At 44.8% G+C, this 27,552-nt stretch overlaps 1 protein-coding gene across 2 annotated transcripts in view; it reads right to left on the bottom strand.

Moving 5' to 3' along the window:
* Nucleotides 1-24,994, bottom strand: part of LOC137427836 (uncharacterized) — a 116,903-nt gene extending 91,909 nt beyond the window's left edge. Inside the window, exons 1-2 of one of the 2 annotated variants that reach the window (XM_068117598.2) lie at nucleotides 24,727-24,994; nucleotides 13,441-13,557 (exon numbers count right to left, since the gene is read on the bottom strand). In XM_068117598.2, the coding sequence (XP_067973699.2) occupies nucleotides 13,441-13,557; nucleotides 24,727-24,886 (277 nt within the window). In that variant the 5' untranslated portion in view covers nucleotides 24,887-24,994. The remainder of the gene's footprint in view (nucleotides 1-13,440; nucleotides 13,558-24,726) is intronic. The other variant, XM_078777717.1, reaches the window with a different exon arrangement.
* Between the last annotated feature and the right edge of the window lie 2,558 nt (nucleotides 24,995-27,552).

Raw genomic sequence — 27,552 nt, 5'->3', positions numbered from 1 at the left:
CTCATCTTTCACGTTTTCCATCAGCTTCTCTATCGCACACCAGAACTTGTCCTTCTCTTCATCGCTTCGACCAACCTGCGGAGCATATCCCGAGATGACGTTCACCAAGAGCTTTCCAATCATCATTTTCACCATCATCAACCTATCACTCACTCTAGTCACACTCACCACACTGTCTACAAACTCCTCACAAAACAGGACACCAACACCATTCACGCCCTCCGGGCACCCTTGCCACACAAACTTGTATTTCTGTCCCTGCCTACCCTTCACCATTCTCACACCACTTCCCTTCCATCTCGTCTCTTGCACACAACATATGTCCACTCTTCTTCTGACCAATACTTCCACCACTTCTCCTGATCTCCCTGTCATTGTCCCCACATTCCATGTCCCAAACCTCAGAAACCGATCTCCACTTCGGGCTGCACCCTGCCCATATGTACTTGTGATTGTCATGGTTCTCTTTTTGAGGCAATGTTTTTATGGCCGGATGCCCTTCCTGACGCCAACCCTCTTAGTCGTCTCTTACGACACGCAGGGATACGGTGTACCTATTCTGACCAGGGTACACACTGGGAAACGTTTAAAACGTAAATTCTGGGGGGGGGGGGGGGGGGGGGGGGGCGTCAGCATCACGGCTGCGGTTTAAACATATTCCAACAATATCCAAACAGAACGATGAAAAAACAATCCGGGAAAAGTCTCCAAGCGAGAACGTGGATTTGAGAAAGAAGGAGCAGAGGCGGAAGAAAACGAGATACAGGGGGCGGGGCACAAGCCGAGACGAGGAGGAGAGCGAACAAGCACGTGTCCGGGAGGAGAGAAAGAATCAATATAGAATTCTTTGTCTCAGGAGGTGAGGTGAGGGGGAGAAAACAAAATAAAAGAAACAAGCAATACAGCGAAGGAAATAACCCAAACCGACAAAACACCGACGGGGGGAGGGAAGCCCCAAGTCACCAGGCCGCGCACGAGGTACGACTCAGAAAACGATTAACTACACACAAGTTTGCACGAACCACAAACCAACACCAACTAGAAACACACAATAACACGTACACAGCAAAATAACCAATGGAAATTTGACAAAGACAAGAATGGGAAAACACTCAAACTTCGATGCCGTGGAGAGCTCGAAGCACGCCTCACTCGCCCGAGGAACCGGCAGTATCGGGTTACAGTATATTGTGTGTATCGGTTTTTCAAATATAATGTCAAACCTTTTTCAAATATAATGTCAGTCTTTTCAAATATAATGTCAGTCTTTTCAAATATAATGTCAAAATGTTTTCAAATATATTGTCAAACTGTTTTCAAATATAATGTCAAACTGTTTTCAAATATAATGTCAGTCTTTTCAAATATAATGTCAGTCTTTTCAAATATAATGTCAAACTTTTCCAAATATAATGTCAGTCTTTTCAAATATAATGTCAAACTTTTCCAAATATAATGTCAGTCTTTCCAAATATAATGTCAAACTTTTTTCAAATATAACGGCAAACCTTTTTCTATTTTTTTCAAACCAGAGTTTCAAATATAATGACTTTTAATGATGCGCGGAAACCGTGGTCTGTATGTGTGTCTTCATTTTTCTCAGAGATATCTGAACGGATCTTTGTCAAACTTTCAGAGATTTATCAGTGACTGCTGCAAAGTGTTTTATGGCAAAAAGAAATTTGAAAAAAAAAGGTCGTTATGTTGAAATTTTTGGAAAAAAACGTTGGATTTTTGGGGATTTTTTTTCCTTTTAATTGCTCTATTGTGGGTGCAGGGAAGTGTGACCGGACCCCATTCCTTATTGGGTGTAGGGAAGTGTGTCCAGACCCCATTCTTTAGTGGGTGTAGGGAACTGTTTCAGGCCTTCACAAAAAATAGACCGGTCAATGCTGGTTACCCCGGCTGGTATAAATAAAACATACAATTACATTTGTGGGGGTAGGGATACTTTAGTACAGGTAGAATGCATAAATTAGCCTGCTCCGAATGTCGTGAAGAAGAAGAACCACCATGTTATAAGTAGGGAATTTGTTTAGCCCGGATGGCGGATTAAGGTGTATCTTGGTCCCCATTATGAGGAATGGGGCAATGGGGCATGTTAACTAGCTCAGAGATCATGCAAATTCCCTGTATGTCTTTCCCTCGGTGATTTACATCCTTTGTCCCTTATGGCACCGCATTAGACACGTAGAGCAGGAATCGCCCTAATAATAAAACCAACCGGAAGCCAGGCATCAAGCACGTGCCGCTGACAACCCCGACTTACCAGGCACACAAAGCTCGGGCAGGCTGAGGACACGCCACGAGGAGCCGTGATTGGCCAGGGCTCTTGATTGACAAGGAAAGCTGGAGTAAGAAGGGACTTGCTCATTGGTGGAGGGAAGGACGAGTAGGAAGGATCTCGCTGATTGGAAGAGAGGACCGAAGACGTGAGGGGACTGCGTGTAAAGTAGTTGGCGCACGTGGACATTGGGCTTCTTGTGCTGGATGTCAAAGTGGACGGTTGTGCTTGCTCGCTGCACGGGGAAGCTTGATCATATAAACGCCGCATTCCAAGACTTTGCTGGTGGACATGAGGCAGAAGAGCCGCGGACGGAGAGCTGCAGTTTTCCAGGCGGGAACGACGCGTGGCGAGCGCTGCTGGGCCGCAGCGTGACGAAGCATAAAGAACAAGGGCGTAGCGAGGCCTACCTCGCGCCAAGGCGTGTCCCCGTGCACGGACCTCCGGGACCCGTTCGCAGACTGACGAGACCACACGAGCCGATCTGAGATAAGTCCCACTAAATAACCACACATCTTTATTTTATCCAACGTTATTTTATCCCTTTGTCTGTGTTTAAGTCTGGTGTGGAGGATCCCATAGGAATTTAGTTTTACCGTCACGCTTTTCTAGTTATCGGCATTTTCTTGTAATAAATCCTTTTGTTATTTTTGTACATTAAAAAATCTGTTTTCGTGTGAGTTTTTTTGCAGATTTGGGAACTGCCGGGGGACCACAGGTAAGCCCCTTCATCCCCCCACTCCCCCTTGTTCTCCCGCGTATATTAAGTCCGCATTTGAACAGTGACTCAGAGTTAAAACTTGCTCGGCTATTCATTCCTGGGAAAGATTTTAATTGCCAGGAACGCGACAATACACACACACTCCATTTTTTAAATGTCTGTTCCTCACAATAATATTGTCGTGTGATTTCCCCAGGGGAACACCACAGGGATCACAAATGGCCAATAGCAAGCTTTTAACTCCGAAGGCGATGATCAAATGCGGATTTTACTGTATATGAGCGGGAGGAAGAAAGAAGAAGAGGAAGCTGCAGAGCTTACCTGTGGTCCTGCTGCAGTCCTCAAACCTGCGGAAAATAAACTTGCACGAACTGGATTTAAAATGGACAAAAATAAACATGTTTATTTTATGCAATGCTGGTAACAAGAAAAACGCGACGGTAAAACTAAATTCCGATATGGAGCGCTCGCACACACAGAACCAAACACAGACAAAAGGGATGAAAGAACTGCAAAATTAATTATGTGTGTGTGTGTGCTTAGCTCTGATCACTGGTGAGGTCTCGTCAGGGTCTGCGAATGAATCCGGCTGGCGTTGCGCATGAAGCGCGCCGTTGGTGGGAACTCGGCCTCGTTGCGCCCGTTCGAACTGCAGCGCTCGTACTCGGCCTCGTCACGCTGCAGCGGTAAGCCACACGTCGTTTCCGCCTGCAAAACTCTGCACGTCTCCTGGTGGCGTCTCTGAACACGGCCGGTCCAAGCACAATCGTCCCGAGGTCCAGAACGAAAACAGGCACAAGAGTGCGAGGGAGAAGAACAAGGGAACCAGAGGAGGGCAAGAGCAGGGCAAGAGAGGAGGGCAAGAGGATAGATGTCGGTCCGAGAGTTATTCTAACGTCCGGTTGTGACGTCATCAGCGCTTCTCCACCAATCATCCCGCAGGCCACCACTGCCTTGTCCAGCTCTTCGCCTATCAGTGCGCCGCTTCTTGCTCGCCCTTCTTTCACCAATCGAGGAGTGCCTTCTTTCTCCGCCCTGGCCAATCAGCGAATCCCTTCTTACCTCGGCCTTCCTGTTTGTCAACACCCGCCCAATCACTGTCCTTCTGGGCGTGGCTCTCGGCCTGCCCGAGCAATGTGTGCCTGCCAGGCGGGATTGTCAGCCCCAGTGCCTGATGCCTGGCTTCCAGTTGGTTTTATTGTTATGTGTGGTTTAATGGGCACTTCCTGCGCTGGTGTCAATTGCAGTGCCATAAAGGACAAAGGATGAAAATCACATTGGGTAAGACAAACAAGGGATAATTTATCCTTATGCCCTAAGCTAGTTAACATGCCCAGCCCCCTCATGACGGGGACAGATATATACTTATCCGGCATTCAGCTAAACAGAAATTATATGGTGATGGTTCTTACCTGACATCCGGAGCATGTTAATTTATACAAATCTACCTGACTCTACATATCACTGCCGAGCCCACAGACATGACAATATTATTTATTGTGTAATAATGGCCAATCCCAAAAAATCATTTTTTCATGGATTATGGTGGTACTCCTTATGGAGGGATGGAAAGGTGAAATAAAATGGCCACCCCATCAAATGGGTACAAAAAGATACGCTGAAAAAAATGCTGCAGAAGGAAGTCATAAGCTTTTAAAAGCCATACCTTATATTTTAGAGCGTTTTCCGTAGAACCAAGACTGATAACGACGCCAGAACACATCGCTAAATTACCAAATCGGGAGATCGTAACATTGCCGAAAGAACTACTGGACTTGGCTTTGCACTAATGTACTATACATTGACGGAGAGGCATCATAAAAAATGTTACCTTAAAAGTGAAATTAGATGTTATTCATCGAATGGATACTGGTGAAAGTGCCGTTGATCTTTCTGGGTTATTCAGTTTGCCTCCATTCTATAAATATACTGAACTTCATTAAATAAGGAGGAAGGACGTACCACAAGCTTCGACTATTTCGGAAGAGGTAAATTTTTATTTCAATATTTCTAATAATTGTTTTTTGTTTATTTACATGTTTGTGTACTTGAATATTACTGTCTTCCTCATAAAAGGGTAATATCACAGGTAAAAGGTAAAATATAATACCTGAAGTAGCAATGTTAAGAACACATCCCCCCTTATTCCATTAATTCTCACTGGCAACGGTACCCGCCCCACGGGCGGGGCTTCAATTGGGAGGCCCAAATGAAAAGGCTAAATATCAGAAATTGAAGGCTTTTTTTCTTTAAAACGATTTATATAAACATCCGTTAAATCTCGATTGGTGCAGCCGTTTGTGCGGCACCCGGGAAAATAACGTCATGCGGGAGCAAGTATCAGCAGGATATGGCAGTGTGGGAGTCCACGTTTCTGATCCTCCTTCATGCCGAAGTAGCCCACCACTTCTCCAAGCATTCCGCTCTTCAGATCCGCCATGACAGATTTAAGCTCGATACTGAAGACACGTGCAGTTAGTACTTCCGATGTCGTATGTACTCCCGATACGTGTTTCCTTCATTGCAAAAACTTCCAAATCAACAGTTAAAATGATTTTGAGCCGATCGGTGTTACGGCCTTGGCAAGATCGATGGAGACAGCGATCGTTTAGCGTATACACCACCCAAATAGCTATGTGGAATTCTCCCATGTAGAGATTAAACTCATGTCATTTGAACTTTGGCCGAGGTCATTGTTTACTTTTAGTGATGTTTATATACGAATGATGTTTAATGATAATTATATTGGTTTTGGGTCGTCCTTTCCACATATCTCGTGGGATTGTAAGTTGGAGAGACGGCCGTGATGGCGGGGAGGGGTTTGGAATTCTCTCAAGCAGGGATTCAACCCGTGTCCTTATAAAAGGTATTTGTCCGAGGTCACCGAGTCCGATCAGTGCAGCTGTGCAGCAATCGGTGCAGCCGTTTGTACGGCACCCGGGAAAAGAACATCGTCACAATGAAAACATGGTCACAATGAACGTTATGCGAACGCGAATGTTATGCGGGAGACCAAACCTGAGAATGCTGGAGACTATAGCTGAAATTGGGAAAACTAAATAGCCTATTTTGCTCCTGGAGATCCCAGGATTATCCACCCAAAATATCGTTGCGATCGGTTCAGCAGTTTTTACGGTACCTTCGAACAGACAGACAGACAGATAGACGGACAGACATTTGGTGAATTATAGTAAGACTAGTGGGGTCACCCATGGGAATCCCACGGGCATGGATGTGTGTGACATTTCGACATATTGAGTTAGATGCTGCACCTGCACATTCAGTTTCACAAAATGGTTACTGGCAATTTATCAGATGCACAAATGATGTAATCTACACAATGTATTTACTTCTGATAACATGTGAATGCATGTGCGTGCACACCCACACACACACACACACGTACACCCACACACATACATACACACACACACACGCACACCCACACACATAAATACACACACACACACACACACACACACACACACACACACACACACACACACACACACACACACACACACACACACACACATCTCGTTTTTTCATTTCTGTTCCTCACAATTTTGTCTCTCTCTTATTCACAGACACAGACACACACACACAGACAGACACAGACACACGTACACCGACACACATACATATATATGCACACACACACACACACACACACACGTATATATATATATATATATATATATATATATATATATATATACACAAAGAATTAAGTTAAGCACCCCTACACAACGAATTAAGGTAAGCACCCCCTAATATATATTCTTTGTGTATATGTATACATTGGCATATATTCTAAGGTATGTGAGATCAAATAATGATTGGTATGACATTAGCAATTATCCATTGATGAAATTGAGTGATCAAAGTGAAAAAAAGTGATTGGTTGAGTCAGTGATCCGATCACGTGGGTCCTACACACGTTATTGACGCAAAGATCGCTAGAGGTCTTCTCAGAACAATGACTGTACGTTAGAAAACATAAACGTCATCCACACTGTCCGTGATGGACCTATAGCTCCATACTTAAATTGAGGTGAAAATATGCCTAAAATTCCCAAAAAATTTCACCTTAAATTATTCAGAATAAAATATTGAAAACGGCATGATTGTTATGTTTTTATGTGACCATAATATCACTTCTCCAGAAAATATAGCAATATCATGGGTATATTACACTGTTTTGACGACAACAAACTTGTAATGTGCGAGGTTGTAAAAAAACGGGGGGGGTGCTTAACTTAATTCTTTGTGTATATATATATATATATACACACAGACTTGGCATTTAATATGGAATATTTTTTTTGTGGGGGTGAACTTACTTTTCAAGATGTCTTAGAACCAAAAGTTCATTGGAATGATGTTGAAATTATTCTAGATTTTGTTAATGTGACCTTTAAAAGAAACAAAAACCACATTTGACATTTCGAAACAAATAAATTGATCCTTGAAAGTGATGTGAACTGATATCGAACTCAATTCACGGACAGTGCTGTGTTAAACTTCTGTACGTTTTCCAGAAGTATCTCTTTATTTTGCACATTAGCCAAAAATTTTTTTAACAAAAACAAAAGTTAAATTACGACTGGGATTACGGACAGTAAAATTACAGTTCAGTACTTCGTGTAACCCCCACGAGCATTCAGGAGAGCACATACACGTTGAGGCATGCTGTTCACGAGATTTGCCAAGGTTTGGACAGGAATCGCTTGCCATGCAGTGACAATAGCCTGCTGCAATTCACGCACAAAGGTCGGCTGCTGGTCCAACTGGTCGATTTGCCGCGTTAATTCTGCCCACAAGTTCTCTATCGGATTCATATCTGGGGACATGGCAGGCCACTCCATGGGCTCCACACCACGGTCAGCAAGAAAGTGTTGGATCATGTGAGCACGATGAGGCCGTGCATTGTCATCTTGGAAGACAAAGTTTCCTCGAAAGGCTGCACGAGCAAATGGAAGCAATGTTTCTTCCAGAATTGCTCTGTACTTGAAATGGTTCAGGTTTCCATTCAGAACAACCAGGTCAGTTTTGCCCCCTGCATGAAAAGCAGCCCAAACGGTCACCCCACCACCTCCAGCTTGGACTCTTGGCACTATACAATCTTTGTTGTAGGCTTCATGCACTTGTCTGCGCACTCGGACGTGGCCACCTTGACGATAGACCAGAAATCTAGACTCGTCACTGAAGATCACGTGATTCCAGTGTCCTGGCTGCCATTGACGGTGCTCTCTGGCCCACTGCAATCGGCGCTGGCAGTGTTGTCTGGTCAGGCGTGGCTTTCTCAGGGGACGCCTGGCACGATAGCCTGCTTGAACCAGTCGTTGGTTGACTGGCCTTCTGGATACAGGCACATTTGTCAGTTGCTGCCACTCAGCCCTAAGCCGATTAGCTGACTTGGTACGGCCATTGCGGACTAACCGGTGCAGCTGGCGATCATCCCTCCTTGTGGTTCTGCGGGGACGTCCTGGCCTCGGATTTGGAGTAGGGACACCCCTCTGAGCATTTCGTTTTCAGGATCTTTGACACCTGACCTTGAGTGATGCCATACTGCCGAGCAATAGCACGCTGTTTCATGCCGTAATTTCGTAAAGCCACCACTCCATGACAAACAGCATTGTCGAGTTGACGGACCATCTCCAGAGGAAGCGGCAATAACTTTTGGAGACGTGCAGCAGTTGTTTTCCACTAATACAGAACGGAACAACCCTTGTATACCCGACTGTGAAGCCAATCGTCAAATGCACCTGTCCATACATTTTGCAACGCCACCTGTGATATAATCCTGTTGTTGCCTTCTTGCTGCGACAGACAATCAGTGACATGGTTCTTTTAACAAATAAATCACCAAAGTGTAAAAGAAACTCACCAGATTGATATACTGAGTTAAGAAAGTAAACCCAAGTCAAGAAAAAATATATATTCCATATTAAATGCCAAGTCTGTATATATATATATATACACATATATGCATGTATATGTTTACCTCCGCCATCGAAGGTGGATGGAGATTATATTTTCACCTGTCTGTTTGTCTGTGAACAGGATATCTCAAAATGCTGTGGACGGATTCAGACGAAATTTGGTGGAGATGTTGGGTGTGTGACAGGGACAAAATTATTAGATTCCGGTGAATATCCGGATATGGATCTGGGTCCGATAATTTTTCATCTGAATCTTCACCATTGATAGATAGGGGGGAAAAAACGATGTATAGCATGATATCTCAAAAAGTTGTGAACGGATTTGGATGGAACTTGGAGAGGCTGGGTGTGTGACAAGTTTGAATCGATTTGACTTTATTGAGGATCCGAAACTGGATCTGGAAATACGAATTTTAATTTTTTTAAAGCGATTCTTCACCATTGAGTTAAAACCGATATGTAGCACAATATCTCAAGAAGTTGGGGACCGATTATGACAAAACTTGGTGGATGAGTTGGTTAAATGTCGAGAACAAGTCGATTCGATGTTGGTTCAGGTATGGATCTGGATCAGATCCCATATGATACAAAACAAACTGTTGAGTCTGGCGGAGGTGCCAATGTACGCCGCATCTTGCAGTGTTGTGTACATTCAAGTGTGCCTTTGACAGACGTTTCTCAATCGATGTGTCGGACACGTGGATTCTCGGATTGTGTGACGCACCTAATGGTTTTGTTGGACTCGCAGCGTCTCTTTCCTGTGAATGAGTTGCACAAATGGTGCATGTTGTTCTCTGACTCACCAGTGGCCACGTCCTCACAGGACATTCCGTTGCTTCCTTCACCAAAGTCATTGCTCCCAGTCCTTTTTTTGTTTTACCCCACGCATGCAAAGCGAAAAGCAATTCGTACATATCCGTCCGTCTGTCTTAGTAATTTATGATCAAGGAACAACTTATTTAAATTGAATGTTATATTTTAAACAATCAAAAAGCCATAAAAAAAAACATTGCCTCAAAAAGAGAACCATGACAATTACAACTACATGTGGGCAGGGTACAGCCCGAAGTGGAGATCGGTTTCTGAGGTTTGGGACATGGAATGTAGGGACAATGACAGGGAGATCAGGAGAAGTGGTGGAAGTATTGGTCAGAAGAAGAGTGGACATATGTTGTGTGCAAGAGACGAGATGGAAGGGAAGTGGTGTGAGAATGGTGAAGGGTAGGCAGGGACAGAAATACAAGTTTGTGTGGCAAGGGTGCCCGGAGGGCGTGAATGGTGTTGGTGTCCTGTTTTCTGAGGAGTTTGTAGACAGTGTGGTGAGTGTGACTAGAGTGAGTGATAGGTTGATGATGGTGAAAATGATGATTGGAAAGCTCTTGGTGAACGTCATCTCGGGATAGGCTCCGCAGGTTGGTCGGAGCGATGAAGAGAAGGACAAGTTCTGGTGTGCGATAGAGAAGCTGATGGAAAACGTGAAAGATGAGGAAGTTGTTGTGGTAGGAGGAGACCTAAATGGACATGTGGGAAGGAGTATGGATGGTTTTGACGGAGTTCATGGGGGTTACGGATATGGTGTGAGAAATGGAGAAGGTGAAAGGATTTTGGAGTTTGCTGATGGAGCTGATTTGTTGATTTGTAATACTCAGTTCCAGAAAGAGGATAATAAGCTTGTTACATACACGTCAGGTGGGTCGACGACAACCGTTGACTACCTGATGGTGCGTAGGCGAGATAGGGGGCACCTCCAAGACACAAAGGTGATCCCGGGGGAGGAGGCTGTTTCACAGCACCACTTGGTTGTCTGCGACGTAAGGGTGAAAGGTGCGAGGAGAGCTCGGCGGGTGAAGTACCAACCGAGAATGAAGGTGTGGAGGTTGAAAGAGGTGACAGTAAGGGAGGCATTAAAAGAGAGGCTGAGTAGGGTCGAGGATGATGTGGTTGAGCTTGAAAGTGGTTGGATGTCAATGAAAGCTAGTCTGTTGGGAGCCGTTGGTGAGGTATGTGGATGGACAAAAGGACCACCAAGGCACTCGGAAACATGGTGGTGGGATGATGAAGTTGGAAAGAGGATTGACGAGAAGAGGAAGAAGTTCAAGGAGTGGCAGAAGGCGAAGGGTACGGGAGCAGAAACAGCAGAGCATGAAAGTTATAAGGCAGCCAGGAAGGCTGCAAAGAAAGAGGTAGCAAAGGCGCAGGAGGCATGTAGGAAAATGTTCGGAGAACGCTTGGATTCGGAAGAGGGTCAGAAAGCAGTATTCAGGATTGCAAAGCAGATAGCGAAAGAGAGGTGTGATGTGATGGGGGTGAGCTGCTTGAAGGATGAAGTGGGACAAATCGTTGTCGACCCAGATGGAATTAAAGGAAGATGGAAAAGATATATGGAAATGCTGTTGAATACAGAGAATGAATGGGATGGCAACATAGAGAGTAACCCAGTTTTAGGACCGGCAGAGAAGATAACTGAGAAGGAAGTTGAGGAAGCGATAAAAGCAATGAAGGGTAGAAAAGCGGGAGGGCCGACGGGAGTTGTGGGAGATATGTTGAAGGCAGCAGGAAGTTGGGGTGTGAAGAGAATGACAGAGATCTGTAATCTGGTGGTGAAAGAAGGCCGCATTCCAGTGGATTGGGAACTGAGTACCCTCGTCCCTCTATACAAGGGGAAAGGTGACCCTCTGGAGTGTGGCTCGTACCGAGCGATAAAGTTATTGGAGCATGGAATGAAGGTATTGGAAAGGGTGTTGGAGAGGAGGATAAGGAAGAAAGTGAAGATCGACGAAATGCAGTTTGGATTTATGCCAGGAAGAGGAACGACAGACGCACTTTTCATTGTGAGGCAGTTGCAGGAGAAGTACATGGAGAAGAGGAAGAAGTTGTTTCTTGGGTTTGTTGATCTGGAGAAAGCATTCGATCGGGTTCCACGCAAAGTATTGACATGGGCATTGAGGAAGTTAGGAGTGGAGGAATGGTTGATCAGAGTAGTGATGGCAATGTACAAAAGAGCGCGCACAGCTGTAAGGACAAAGGACGGGAACAGTGGTGAGTTTGAGGTGAAGGTGGGAGTGCATCAGGGGTCGGTACTAAGTCCACTACTATTTGTCGCTGTGATGGAGGTGCTGGCTCAGAACGTAAAGGAGGGTTTACCGTGGGAGTTGTTGTATGCAGATGATCTGGTGTTGATTGCGGAAAGTATGGATGGACTGAAGGAAAAGATGAACACGTGGAAGGAATGTATGGAGACAAAAGGTCTGAAGGTGAATATCGGAAAGACGAAGGTGATGGCAAGTGGTAAAGCATGTGGTGAGGTGGAAAGAACTGGGAAGTGGCCCTGTGCTGTGTGTAGGAAGGGTGTCGGAGTGAACTCCATTCAGTGTACAATGTGCGCTGAGTGGGTTCATCAAAAATGTAGTGGTCTGAGAGGGTCATTAACCAGTGTGGCAGCTACATTCAAATGTAAGGTGTGCACAGAGGGAGCTGCAGATGGAGGAAATGTTGAGTTGGATCTTGGAGACGGCGTGAAGCTGGAAGGTGTGAAAACATTTTGCTACCTCGGAGACATGCTGAATGGAGAAGGTGGATCGGACTCGGCAACGGTTGCTCGAGTGAGATGTGCATGGAAGAAGTTTCGGGAATTGAGTGGCGTGCTGATGATGAGGGGAGTGTCGTTGAAGCTGAAGGGAAAGGTGTATGCTGCATGTGTGAGAAGTGTTATGATTTATGGGAGCGAGACATGGGTAATGAACGTAGAGCAGCAACGAAGGTTGGAAAGGGTGGAAATGCGAATGGTTCGACGGATGTGCGGAGTATCGTTGAGAGAGAGGAAGACAAATGATGAATTGCGAAAGATGATGGGAATAGAGCCTGTGATTGATGCTGTGAAGAGGAACAGGTTGAGATGGTTTGGTCATGTGTTGAGGAAGGATGAAAGTGACTGGTTGAGAAGAGTGATGGAAATGAATGTCGAAGGAAGTGGAAGACGGGGAAGACCGAGAAAGACTTGGCTAAAGATGGTGGAAGAAGAAATGCGGGCAAGGGGGTTAACAAGGAGAGATGCAGAAAATAGGGCAAAATGGAGAAGATTGTCATGGGGACCGCAAGGCTAACCCCCGCTCTAGCAGGGAAAATGGCCTTTAAAATGCACGTTGTTGTTGTTGTATTTTAAACACAAATTGGAACATGAACAGGAAGATAATTTGCTGTTTTACCATACTTTGGCTCTGAATTTTTCACTACCGCACATGTGCAGAGAGGAGTGAGATCATTTGTTTACCCTATCTGCATACCTGGTAGTTAAACAACCTTTCCCGTGTCTTTTTTCTTTTGACTACGTGGGGTAAACTGTTCGATGAACTCTCTAGTAGTCTAGTATCACCTGTACCTGTACCATAGAAGACCTTAAATTTAGAATTGTCACTGATGGGTTCTTTGCTAGTAATGGAATAATATATGGAAATAATCCAAAGAACTCTTCTGAACTTCACAAGCCTCACCATACTGACTTTGTGCAGAGCGAGAAACTTCACTCAGGTCTTCCTTCACCTGGATGCCATTTGAAGTACGATGAGCGTCACCAGAGAGACATCCAGCTTCTGCTGGACCCATTTTACCTGTACAAAATCAAATGTTAGCTCAGAGCATGATCTTGATGATCTTATACAGGTGGTGTTCAGCATTTAGATCCAATTATTGTTACATGGGAACTGTATCAAATTAAACACAACGCTGTGTAAAAACATTGGACATTATGGAGGTGGACATGCACAGACACTGACCGTCGCATTATACAGAGCACATCTCTTGGGGGTTGTGTTGTTGTTGTTTGTGGGGCTTTTAGGGGGTTTGGACAGGTGAATATTTAGTGTAAAATAACAAGAAATAGTTATAAATTATATTATCCAGTAAACAATGTTTTTCACATCAATCTTTATTGTGAGAATTTTTTTTTAATGACTACAGTCAATGACCCCCTGCAGAAAATAGGGCAAAATGGAGAAGATTGTCATGGGGACCGCAAGGCTAACCCCCACTCTAGCAGGGAAATGGCCTTAAAATGCCTGTTGTTGTTGATCTTGACTCCAGTGTGAACTTTTGCAAAACTACGTCATTCTGACTTATAGTGGCAGCCATGTTGGAGTGTTTTTTTTTTTTTTTACATTGTCTCATAACGTTTTATCTGTAGGTACACTTCAGAAAATTTCTTAATGAACACCAAAAACATACAAGATTTCCACCCCCACCCCAAATATGTCTAACAAAACGTATAAGTATAACGTGTAAGTATAACAAAACGACAAACTGATTCCGTGTCTTAATTGGGCCAAAAACACCACTAAATGTGCAATGAAGACCTCACACCATAGTTTTTCTGATTCAGGAAACCCGAGCAATTTACAATTTGTATGGTGCCAGCAATTTAAAAAAATAGTGCCGTGGGGTCAAAGGCTATTTCCCCACAGCTTTTGAGAAGATTTTAAAATAAATTAACTGGATTTGAGGCAAAACCCCCCTTTTCCAGCCTCTTATAGGAAGGAGGCGGATCCGGATGGGGAGCACAGCCCCATGAGACCTTTATGCTCTGATGTATCGTACCAAATTTGGTCCATGTCGGTTTGGTACTTTGTGAGAAGACTACCGACTCCCCCCCTTCCCACGCCCCCTCCCCCCAACTCTCCCTCCCACACATCTCCCTGATCTCAAATGTTGTGTTTGTGTGCTTCCCCTTCTCTCCCCATCTTATCTTCCGCTCCCTCTTTTTATATATTTTGTTTGTCTGGTTGATTTGTTTGTGAAATAAATGTGAGCTCTTTCACGAGCCTCGATTCAGTATACAAAAAGAAAGAAAAAAGAAAAAAGAAAGATGTTTTTGCGAATATGAGTGAAGAGGGGAGGGAGCCTGTGACCTCCTTTCCAAGGAAGATACGGCCATGGGGAGCACAACTTAATAATAATAATAATAATAATGATAATAAAGGAGTCTTACATAGCCCCATCAAGCAGAGTAAACGACCCTCATGGCGCTTTACATTATCATGCGAACGCACACACATACACAAACATACACACACACAGGCACACCTTCACTCTTGCCCTATTCCTCTCCCTCCCCATTCAAAACCCACAGATGTGTACTCCCCCTCCTCCTCCCCTCCCTCCCCCGCACATGTACACAGACATACTCTCGATCTCTGTCCCACCTCAAACCAAAGGGAAAACAGGACTTAGACTTTGAAAGACTTGTGAAACAGATAGGTTTTGAGGGAGGTTTTAAAGGCAGGAAGAGAGTCGAACAGAGGAAGGCAAGTCATTCCAGAGCAGAGGTGCAGCAAAGGAAAAGGATTTCTCACCAAACGACTTGGTGCTGGTGTGCGGCGGCTCTAAGGTCATAGAGTCGTCGCTTGAATGAAGCCGTCGCCGAGGTTCATAAGAGAGTGAGCAAATTGGCGAGATAGTGAGGTCCCGTTCCACACAATGATTTATAACATAGTGTGCAAATTTTGTATTGCACACGAGCAGAGACAGGCAGCCAGTGTAAAGATTCAAGAAGCGGAGTAACATGGTCAGACTTCTTCCCCTTTCAGACAAGACGAGCGGCAGAGTTTTGAACATTTTGTAACTTATCCAAGATAAACTGAGGGCAGCCAGCATACAAAGAATTAAAATAGTCTCGCCTTGAGAGGACAAGGGCACAGACCAGAGTTAGAGCAGCTTGAGGAGTAAGAAAGTGGCGAATGGATGCGATCTTTCGCAGCTGAAAGTATGCTGATTTGCAAGTTTGAAGTACTTGCTTGGAAAATGTCATGTTACAGTCGAAAACCACACCAAGGTTCTTGGCCAACGAAACAAAGTTTACATCGGTTTCACCAACATGAATAGTGGTAGGAAGTGAACATTGTAGAGGACATCTGTGTGATCTTACAATCATAGACTCTGTTTTAGCATCGTTCAGCTGAAGTTTGTTTTGGGTCATCCACGCCTTCACGTCGGCAATACAGCCTTCTAACACTTCAACAGTGGGCACGATTTGTTGAATCGTGCTTCCTTTGTACAGCTGATTGTCGTCCGCAAAGGCGTGGTGATCAACTGAACGTCTGGCAACAAGATCAAATAGAGGCTGAGTGTACAAAAGAAAGAGGATAGGTCCCAGGACTGAGCCCTGGGGAACGCCAAAGGAAAGCGGAGAAGGGGCTGATTTCTGGCCATTGATAACAACTGTTTGCACTCTGTCAGTAAGATAGGACATCAGCCAAGAAAGGGGAGTACCAGTTATTCCAAATGTGATTTCAAGATGACGAATTAAGACACTATGGTCAATTGTGTCAAAGGCGGCAGACAAGTCCAAAAGAACAAGAACGGAAACCTTACCACAGTCGAGAGGTCAGAAGATCATTGGTTATTCTTAGGAGAGCGGTCTCGGTGCTATGGCCTGGTCTATATGCTGACTGGCGAGAATTTAAAGATTATTTGAAACTAGATGGTCATTCATCTGTGATAGCACAATTCTTTCTGTGATCTTTGACAGGAAAGACAGGTTGGAGATAGGACGGTAATTTTTCATGTCGTTAAGGTCAAGGGTGGGCTTTTTAAGAAGCTCTTTAGCTCTTTCACGAGCCTCGATTCAGTATACAAAAAAGAAAAGAAAAAAAAAAAGCGGAAATGAACCCGTAGTCAGAGAATCATTGATAACTGCAGTAATAAATGGGAGGAGGGTGTCCAAACACTCAATAAACAAATCGGTGGGAAGGGGGTCAAGATCGCATGTTTTTGTGTTTGACTTGAGGATTGTACATTTGACAATTTCCTCAGTAACAGGAGTAAACGAACTAAGAGGTCGTCCGTGAAAGCAGTGTTCCGCATCATCGAAGGAAAGGAGTGACTGCCTGTCAAGATTGTTTCTTATTGACTGAATTTTATTGTGAAAGAAATGCAGGAAGCGTTGGGGTAGTTCGTTTTGAGGAAATACAGTGGGAAGAACAGATTTATTTTTGGTGGCAAACAGGCGGTTGGTAATGCTGAACAGTTGCTTGCAGGAGGAGCTCCTAGTAATCCGATCAGAAATATATGACGTTTTTGCTTTCAGAATGATTTTTATGACGAGTCTTTTCGCTATGTTATACAACTGTTTATGGACTGTGAGGCCAGTCTTCAGCCACCGTCTCTCGGCACGTCGTCGTTCCTTTTTGGCAGCCCTGACTTCGTCGCTGACTGCGCTGAACCACGGAGTACTCCTGCGTCTGGGAACGGTGCGCCGTGTCGCTGGAGCATGACAGTCCAACGCTGTGCGGAGGCAACAGTCGAGGTCTTCTGCAGTGACATAGGAACGGCCAGAGAGACGGGTGCGAAGGTCCTCTTTAAAGGCGGAACGGTCGATGGCACGAATGTTGCGGGCAGTGATGAAGGTGGGCTGAAGACGAGGAACAGCAATACTCAGGTGGCTGGTGACACAGAAGTGGTCCGAGGTGATAGCACAGGTCACTGACGTGGACTGCACCAACTGATCATCGCATCTGTGCACTAACCAATCCAGGATGTGTCCTTTAACGTGTGAAGTTTGGGAGACAGACTGAGACAGACTAAAAGTAGAAAGGAGGTCAATGATCTTTGAAGTGAGAGGATGTTGTGGTTGGTCATAGTGGACGTTGAAATCTCCAAGAATTAAGACGAAACCAGGAAGAGTATTGCAGTGGTCGAGCAGATTAGGAAGCTGGGTCACGAACATAGAGTCAGTAAGCTTGTTTTTCCGGTTAGGTGGAGGTCTGTGGAGGCAGAAGAAATGAAGAGTGTTTTCTGACAGAGTGAAGGTGACATGGGCTAGCTCGTAGGATGAATGGTCGAATGAAAAAGTCGTGGTGAAGGAGACAAAGGGAGAGAAGTTGTCTCTGTAAATAACAGCCATGCCCCCACCCCGAGAGGAGCGAGGAAATGACTGCAGGGTGTATCCAAGTGGGGTGAGATCAGCACATCTCGCTTCGTCGCCACTGGGTAGGAGCCAAGTTTCGGTCAGAAGAAACACGTCGATATCGTTATCTTGAATAAAAGAGGTAATTTTGGTTCGCTTGTCAGGACTACTTACAGACTGAGCGTTGAATAAGGCGAGATACAGGTCAGAACGGTGTTGTTTTGGTGCTGTGTATGTTCTACAGGGATAGATGAGGTTATTGAAGTTGACAGGGGACACTTTTTCGCAGGAATTATTAAAATGTGGGCCGGGCCGTCGCTGGTCGCGAAGATAAATCACAATCGGTATTTTTCTCTGCTTTCTCCTCCCGCCTCGCTTTGTGCGTTTTCTCGGGAGACCAACGCCGATTTCAAGTTATTTGAGGCCTGACGAGTCCAGGAGTCAATCGAGTGGTGTTGTTTAAAGACAGAAGTTTTTGCCAAGTGTAGCGAATAGGCCTCGGGATAGAGGAGTTAGAGCGGATAGTCGAGCTCGGTACATGCAGCGGTGCGTGCAGAGGTGGGGCGAGCGTTGGGGCGAGCGATGGGGCGAGCGGTGGGGCGAGCGGTGGGGCGAGCGGTGGGGCGGGCGGTGGGGCGGGCGGTGGGGCGGGCGATGGGGCGGGCGATGGGACGGGCGATGGGACGGGCGATGGGGCGGGCGATGGGGCGGGCGATGGGGCGGGCGATGGGGCGGGCGATGGGACGGGCGATGGGACGAGCGATGGGACGAGCGATGGGAGGAGCGATTGGAGGAGCGATGGGGCAAGACGGGGAAAAGAACTGTCTTGTTGAGAGGCGCACACCGGGGCTGCGTGAGGCTCAATGAAAAAAACATGGCAGGTACTTACAGTTCGAAATTTTCAACTTGGTGGCGAGTAAAAACCAAAGTACTGCAAATCTCACGGGCAGACACGCCGCCATAAGCCAGGAAACGAAACAGGGATCCATCACAATCATTCACACAAAGCACAACACGACAGCACATGCTAAATCCAACAGAATCAATCAAATACACAGGACGACCGACTCAGCTCAGCCTGCTAGGTCCCAATTGGTCCCAATGGTCCCAATTCCTCGTGTGAGTTTAGTCTGGATCTGTCTGGCGGTTTCTGCGAAGATTTTTGAATGAAATACCAATATTTGGGGCAAAGCCCCCTTTCACCCTCATTGAATGGGCAGATCCGGATGGGGAGCACAACCCCATGAGACCTTATTGTCCTAATGAATCTTAGCAAATTTGGTCCGTATCGCTCCGGTAGTTGTCGAAAACATGTTTTCGTGAAAATGAGGGGATATGTATATTATTGTGTATTTATATTACTCTTTTCAAATTTATTGCTTTTTAATTCTAAACGTTTTGCACGGTAGGTTGGGCTTGTAAGTAAGCATTTCACTGTAAGACGCACACCTGTTGTATCTGTTACATGTGACAAATAAACTTGATTTGATTTGATGGGAAGGGCGTCCATGATCCCCTTTCCAGGGGAAATACGACCATGAGGAGCACAACTTAAGGTTCGGGCATGATCTCAATGCCTCGTTGCACGTTTGATCTGGATCTATCTGGTGGTTTCTGAGAATAAGATTTTTGAATGAAATGTCAATATTTGGGGCAAACTTCCCCTTTTACCACCTTTTTGGAGGCATTGCATCCGGATGGGGGGCACAACCCCATGAGACCCTGCTGTCCTGATGCATCGTACCAAATTTGGTCCATAATTGGTCGGCTACTTTATGAAGAGAAGATGCTTTTAGTCAAATGTTAATATACGTTCGTACATACAGATGGACTGGGATCTGTATGTACGTACATGCAGACCAGGACCCCACTCGATGAGGTTATTTCGGAGAAATGCTCCGACAAATACGTCCAAATAACCGACACAAAAAATACTCGGTGACATATGGCCCCACACGAAAAGAAAGAGAAAGAAATGCGGGCTCAGAAGGAGGAGCCCGACCAAGCTTATCTTTGGACCTGCCATTGACCATTTTGGGGACGGAAGTGGAGGGGTTTTGCATGTTTGTTGACGTTAAATAATTACAATGAAAATTAGAAGTAAAACTTAAAGTATGAAATGCACGATTCAATAATATTGGAACGGTTTTGAGAAGTGTAACGAATTTGAGAAGTGTAACGGTTTTTGAAGAGTGTAACGATTTTGAAGGAAGTGTAACGAATGTGAAAAGTATGGTTTTGTTGTGTGTAACACCCTCGTAATGTAAATAATGGTCGCAGCCGTCCTCCTAGTTAATTCCATGAAACTTACACATAGGCCACGATATATCTTTTTAAATAGTTTATTTCCTTATTCCATGTAGGCTAAATATGTGTTTCCCACTAGATTGACTTTGCATTGTATCAAACAAAATAAGCGTAGGCCCTTTCAATTTCCCCAAACATCTCCGCTCTCCAAAGTTCCTTTCAAAAGGGGTGCGAGTGGTGTTCAATCCCGCAAGCCGCCATTGCCCATGTGCTCATCTCGGAGAAGGGGGGGGGGTAGGAGCCGCCAACTCACAGGCGTGGCACGTCGTCATGAGCAAAGGAGGAATCGGACAGCCCTAACAGCCAACCAGCACCGCGGTTAGCGACCCGGTAGGCGTGCCCTCGCAGCCGGCGGCTTGATTCCGCCCCGAGTGATAAAAGCGACTGGAAGGGACTGCTTCACCAGATGGGAGATGAGCGAAGAGGTGACATGCGAGAGGAGCTGTGAGCTGAACTGTGAGCTGTGAGAGGAGAGACGCTCCAAGCCAAAGAGGAGAGGTACTTGGAAAGGAAACACCACTTTGGAGAGACGCGCTGAGAGGGGGGAGACGGCTCCACCAGAAGGAGAGGAGCAGGTGTGACCGAGCCAGCGCGTGACGTCTACAGTATCAGCAGCGGATACGCGACCAAGGGTTTTCCCGCCAAAAACGCGAGGAATTGAGAGCTGCTACCTCCGACCCTGCCTCCCTCTCCAGCAACCCACCTCCGCCATCCCTGCCTGCAATATCCCCCGTGTAAGTGTGAACGTCGTCTGTCCTAATCGTTGTCCTGGGGTTAAGTAAATTGAATAGAATAAGCTAACGATGCACTGTGTGACTGCTTCTTCCATCCATTGCTGTAAATAATTTTGGTCGCTCTTTCTTTTTGCTTGTGTGTGTATAATAAATCTGTTCTTCCTCCGCACTCTGTCTTTTTTTCTCTTTTCCTTCTCTTTCGGTCGCTTTAGAGGTTTCCCGATTGAATATCTGCGGTGCGATCTGGTCAACGTCGGGTGGAATCGGGCCAATTGGGGATCCTGTAACGGTCGCGGTTGGACCATCCGCTCGGCCCATCATAACATCTAAACCGCGTCTGTAACAATATTATGAGTAAACATAACAAGTTTATGCTTCCGAACATTTCAATGATTGGAGTATCGTTTTGAATCTGACTACAGTGGCCATTTTTGCTAACATATGGAAGCACCTCTCTTAATCGCTTATTGAGCGCATAGGCAAGCGGCTTGCAACACGGTCGATATGGAACGCCTGGCTTTCAACGCAAACACACCTCTAGTTAACTCTGATCAACGGTGGTTGTTGTTGTTGTTTTGTGTACTCCTTTCCTGTACTTTTATATATTTTTCTATTCCTTCGAGAAATATTACTATATATATTTTGTGTGCTCCTTCCATGTCTTTCTAAAGGTTTCCTGCTATGATAGAATAATAAATGTTTCCATTCAAACCACCGTGTGAAGACACCAATAGCGCTTCTTGTTATTCTCGTCTTCAGATACAGGAAGAGGCTGTTAAATTAGGCAACTTTGTGAACAAATTGTTTGATTTATTATCTACTATATAAGAGAGCCGTTGGTCGGTGTATCGCCATTTTTCTCAAAGATAGCTGAACGGATCTTCGTCAAACTTTCAGAGGTTCATCAGTGAGTGCTGGGAATGTTTTCGGCAAAATGTTTGTTTTTTTTTGCCTGGGAATGTTTGTTTTTTTGGATTAAATTTTTTTTTGCTCTATAGTGCCTAAACCTTTTTGATTAATGACAGTTATTTACAAGTACATGTTCACACAAATAAATACAAAACAATCACCAGATATTTGAACACAAATAATAAAACAATTCCGGAAGTGGTCAAAGTAGGTGGTAAGGCTTCTTCTTCTTCCTGAACGTCATCATACTTAACTCAGAAACGTGATGAACGCCACATTCAGCAGCAGATATTCAATGAAAAGGTAAAATGATGATTTGACATTTGTGATGGATTCTGATTTGGATGTAATTGCTTTTCCATTATATTTGCCCTCATTTCAAATATGTTAATGTTTATTTTTCACTTGAGCAACGCCGGCTACTCCAGCTATAAACACTTTCATACTTTACTCGTGGTACAAATACAAATACAACTTTGTCTCGGGGGTAACATTGGCTATGTGGCCGCGGCCTCATGCGGGAGTGTGGGGGACCGGGAGAAGGGCGTAAATTATCTATGTAAATGTGTATCGTGTTGTGCCACCTGGTGATAGTGGCAGAGTGCATAACAATTTCCTTTTTTTTTACTTGTGCAACACTGAGGTTATGAAGCACTCTTTGCATGGTACATTTTTCCTCCTTCCCTCCCCACCTCCTCCCCCAAAACAGAGGGGCCTGTCAAAGCCCCCCTCCCACACCCCAGAATATGTTTTTGTAGTATATCTTTCCCAGATCCTCTCCCCTCCCCCACCCCTCCCCCTTCCACTCCCTTCCTCACCCCTCCCTCTCCTGCTTCCTTCCATCCCTCCCTGGCTCCCCCCCCCCCCCCCCCCCCAGCAATGCCGGGTACTCCTGCTAGGTGCCTATACAACCAAACAAGCCGCCAAACAATCACAATACAACCAAACAATCACATTCAACATGATACTACCTTTCCAATGGTACCATTTTTATTATTCAATGACAGCATAAACCCTTTAGTTGGAGAAACGTGGCTCCTTTTATATATGGATTATAGAATAGACATTTATCGGAGTTCCGAGTTGAACTGGGATCAGGCAAATTTTTGGCCAAAATTACCGAGATGGATCCAAAATGAGAGAGAGCGCTGAGAGCTTCTTGCTCAGACTTCGACCTTAGAGAGCTTGAGAGAGAGTTTGGGGATCCGGGCCGGGTTTTATATCCCCCCCCCCCCCCCCCCCCTGGAGTCCCACCAGAATGTTCCAAGGGCCTCCGCTGGCCGGCATTGCTGGCCACTCCCCTTTAGGTCCCATTGGCTGCCGTTGTTGGCCACTCCCCTTTAGCTCCCATTGGCTGCCGTTGTTGGCCACTCCCCTTTAGCCCCCTTGGCTGTTTGCTGCTTGCCAGCCACTCCCTCCGGCTCCTCCCTCGGGCCTCCTCGACTTGTTCTAGGCCCAGCACATGGCATTCCAGGCCCAATGAGGCCTATCCTTACTGACCTGTCTCAACGCATACGAACACATGAAAGGAGACGATACTTAACATTTAATAAGAAATAACTGAACTAAAGCGACGCTACATGTTGTGGTGCAACTAACTAAAGGGGGGTTGCCTTTATTCTCAAAACCACAACAATATTATTTATTTGTAATATTGGTGATATTATTTATTTGTAATATTGGTGATATTATTTATTTGTAATATTGGTGATATTATTTATTTGTAATATTGGTGATATTATTTATTTGTTATATTGGTGATATTATTTATTTGTTATATTGGTGATATTATTTATTTGTAATATTGGTGATATTATTTATTTGTAATATTGGTGATATTATTTATTTGTAATATTGATGATATTATTTATTTGTAATATTGGTGATATTATTATTTGTAATTTATTTGTAATATTGGTGATATTATTCATTTGTAATATTGGTGATATTATTTATTTGTAATTTATTTGTAATATTGGTGATATTATTTATTTGGAATTTATTTGTAATCTAAAAAGGTCCATGTGATGTCAAGCTCCAAATGGTCAAGGATCCAAGCTGGTTTAGTGGGTCTAAAGCATCTTATGGGTCTTTGGGGTTTTAAGGGTCCTTGTGGTCTTTAATGGTCTTCAGGGTATTTGTGTCCTCAAGGTCCTCTGTGTCTTTTGGGTCTTCGGGATATTGAAGGGTCCTTTGGGTCCTCAGGGTCTTTGGGATATTTTGAGACCTCAAGGTATTTTGGGTCTTTTGGTTCCTCTGGGTCATTAAGGGTCTTTGATGGTCTTCAGGATCTTTAGGATCTTTTGGCTTCTCTGGGTCTTTAAGGGTATTTGGGGTCTTTAATAGTCCTTTGGGTCTTAGGGAGTTTTGTGGTCATTTAGGTCTTCACGGTCTTTTGGGTCCTCTGGATTTTCAGGGTTTTTAAGGGTTTTCTGGTCCTTCGGGATCTTGGTGGTCTTAAGGGTCTTGGGGAACTTAAAGGGTCTTCAAAGGTCTAAGCTCTAAGGGGTCGAAAGGTATTTTCCAACAGAACGTAATTAATAATAATAGACATGTCGTCACACAGCTTCACCGCGTTATGTTTGGTCACTATTTAATCGAAATTAAACATTATTCAGCCAATCACCGTCGCCAATTCAGGTTGAGATAATATGTCATTAGGAATAGACACCTGTAATTTGAAAGCTAAATGTTCAACGCAAACGGTTTATGAAATATCGAGTATATAAAAGCACATGGACGGATGATCGGTCGGTCGGTGTTCAGTCGAACGTCACACTTGTCCGACCTTGTCGGAGGGGCGGGTCGGCGACACCTACCTGCAGCTTCCGTGGAGAACTCACTTCACAGAAGCAACCTCCATGTGTACGTCATAAATAGATGTGCACTCACGAAATTATTACCTGTACACGAGATCAATGTACCTGTACCTGTTAGCACGTCGGGCTCGTCCCCTCCTTCACGAAGGTCCTGAACGTCCAGGATCCTGAAGCCCCAGATCCCAGCAGCCCCTCCTGGACCCCCTCCGTCTCCTCCATGAGAATCCGACGAGCTCGGATCGTGGGCGCAGTTTAGGGGTTCTCGGTCCATGATCCCGACCTCGGTCTTCACCTCTTGGGTTTTGGGTCGCCGAACCACGTGGTTCGATTCACCGGAAGTAACAAACAGGTTTACCCTTCCTGTGATTGCTCGGAATCGGATCAAGATCAAACCCACGATTCCTGTTTCAGATTTTCACTTTAAATTGAGGAAAAAAAACTTTCCGATATAGAGAAGGTCAAAGGGAGATTGGATAACTTCAGCTGACGCGATACACCCAGGTCACGGGCTCACGGTGTTGAAGCAGAAGAAATATCCACACGGAATTCCAACGGAAGTTGTTAGTGACGTCAGCAATTTGTGTGCCGCCGGCATGTTGGAGGACGAAGAAAGAAAACAACAAAAGGGACGTCCATTCACGATCGCTTGAGTTATTATTACCTCCGCAGGTTATGTATACGGATTCGGAGGAACCTCAGTGGACAGGTTGAGTTGGACGAGGAAGAATTAGATCGACTTTGGTGAAGATCCAGATACGGATACCAGATTCTTGTCTTGATCACGTGGTGATGATCTCGGACACGATCGGATAGGCTAAGAAGGATAAAAAGAACCTTTATGTTACGATCGTGGATCGGCGACCTCTCAATGATGAAGAATGACGTAAAAAACTTAATTAATTATAGTATCAGAATCCATAATTAGATCTTCACCAAAATCGATTCGAATTGTCCACGTCAGACACACAACCTGTCCACCAAGTTTCGTCCAAATCCGTCCATAACCTTTTGAGATATCCTGCTATGTATCGTTTTTGGCCCCATTTCCCAATGGTGAAGAATCACTTTAAAAATTCTATTGGTCGGATCCAAATCCGGATCTTCACAAAATTCTAATCATTCCGTCCTTGTCACATACGCTACGTCTCCGCCAAATTCCGTCCGAATCCATCCACAACTTTGAGATATTTTGTTCACAGAGACAAACAGGAAGACGTCACGCAGAGCACGATACTTGCAAAATCCACCCTTCACCCCCAAAAAGATTGCCATGGACACATCAAATTGTCAATTTCATTAAGATTAAAATTGATGGCGTTAATCAAAGCTCGGGTCAATCGGATTGAAATTCATGATTTTAGAAGTTGGACTTTGAGTTGACCTTTTGACCTCAAAAATAGTTGGTTTCCCATTCAGTGACAATGTGCAAAGGCTGTTCAATTTTCAAGTCAATCGGATGAAAATTGCGGATTTTAGAGATCTGACCTCCAGATGACCATTGACCTCAAAACCAATAGGCTTCTCAATTGTGACGACCTCAAAACCTGGTGAAGTTTCATGACGATCGGTTTAGAATTGTGACTTGTATGCGAGTGACAAACAAACAAACAGAGAATAACAAACGCAACCGACCAATATACTTGAAAAATCTTCGATTTTTGCAAGTAACAAACAAACAAACAGACAGGGGTGAAAACATAACCTTCATCCACCTTAGGGGTGGAGGTAACCACAAGCTTTTGTGTCAAAAATGCTTCCATTAAGAAAACAAGACTGTTTTTGCACGAACAAGGTTTCTTCTGTAATGTTTTTTGTTTTTTTTTGTTACACTAAATACAGACTATTTGATGAAGCTATCTCCGAGGGACTTTCACTCACCCACCGCAGGCAGGTTGGTGGTCTTTCTGTCTTCTACCGACTCCTCTCCGGCCTTGCCCCCCCAGCTCTCTCTGTGCTCTGTCCCCCAAATATTCCTACAGGTCGCACAAGATCTGCCAGCAACCATCTTCTGGTTAAACTGCCAAAATCTAGGCCCTCTGCTCACCTTCACTCCTCTTTTCTCCCGCCTCTGGAACAAACTCCCTCACTCTCTTCAATCCCACTCCTCCCTCCTGGTCTTGAAAACAGCTGTTCACCACCATCTCTTGTCTTCCCCCATTCAAAATCTTGATCTTTTCTACCCCATTAATTGACTCCAAATCCACTTCCTTCAAATTCCGTTTTCTTTCTTGAAAGTCCTTGTCGTCCCTCTCCCGACCACAGAGAGGGACTACAAGGGACCTCTCCCGACCCCCCAGCCCTCTCCCGACCACAGATTTCCCGACGTCCTTGTTCTCCACTGTTGTTGTGCTCATGTGCTTCCCTTTCTCTCCCCCTCTTGTCTCCCCCTCCCTTCATTGCATGTTTTATGTGTCTGTGCATGTTTTCATGTTCAATGTGTTAGCTCTTACACGAGCCTCGATTCTGTATACAAACTCGAGGTTCCAGGGAACGTGAACTCAACTAGTCTATCTCAATATCGTTAGAATATGCATAATAGAACCACAAACTACATCGTTTATATGTGCTAAAAATATATGACAAAAATTGGTTTTCAATATGGCCGCCTTGTCGTACCCATTTTTTGGCGTGCAACGCCCAAATGCAATCCCAAACTAGTTTACGTCTTAAAGATGCTGCATCACAATTTTCATCAAATTTAATCAATATTTGTGACTTTTAGAGCGTCGACGTCGAATTGTTTACAGACGACAGACAGACAGACAGACAGACGGACGACGGACACTGGGTGTCGACAAAAACTCAGCTGGACATAGTCCAGTTGAGTTAAAAATAAACAAAAACACGTTTCTGCCCTAAAATAGTGACTTCCGACAGAGCTTTTTTGTCAAACGCTTCTATTAAGAAAACAAGACCGTTTTTGCACTAATAAGGTTT

The sequence above is a fragment of the Myxine glutinosa genome, chromosome 5, assembly GCF_964187855.1.
Source record: "Myxine glutinosa chromosome 5, kmMyxGlut1.1, whole genome shotgun sequence".
Taxonomy (NCBI): Eukaryota; Metazoa; Chordata; class Myxini; order Myxiniformes; family Myxinidae; genus Myxine; species Myxine glutinosa.
Note: the sequence above shows the minus strand (reverse complement) of the source record. Positions and strands in the feature narration are given on the sequence as shown.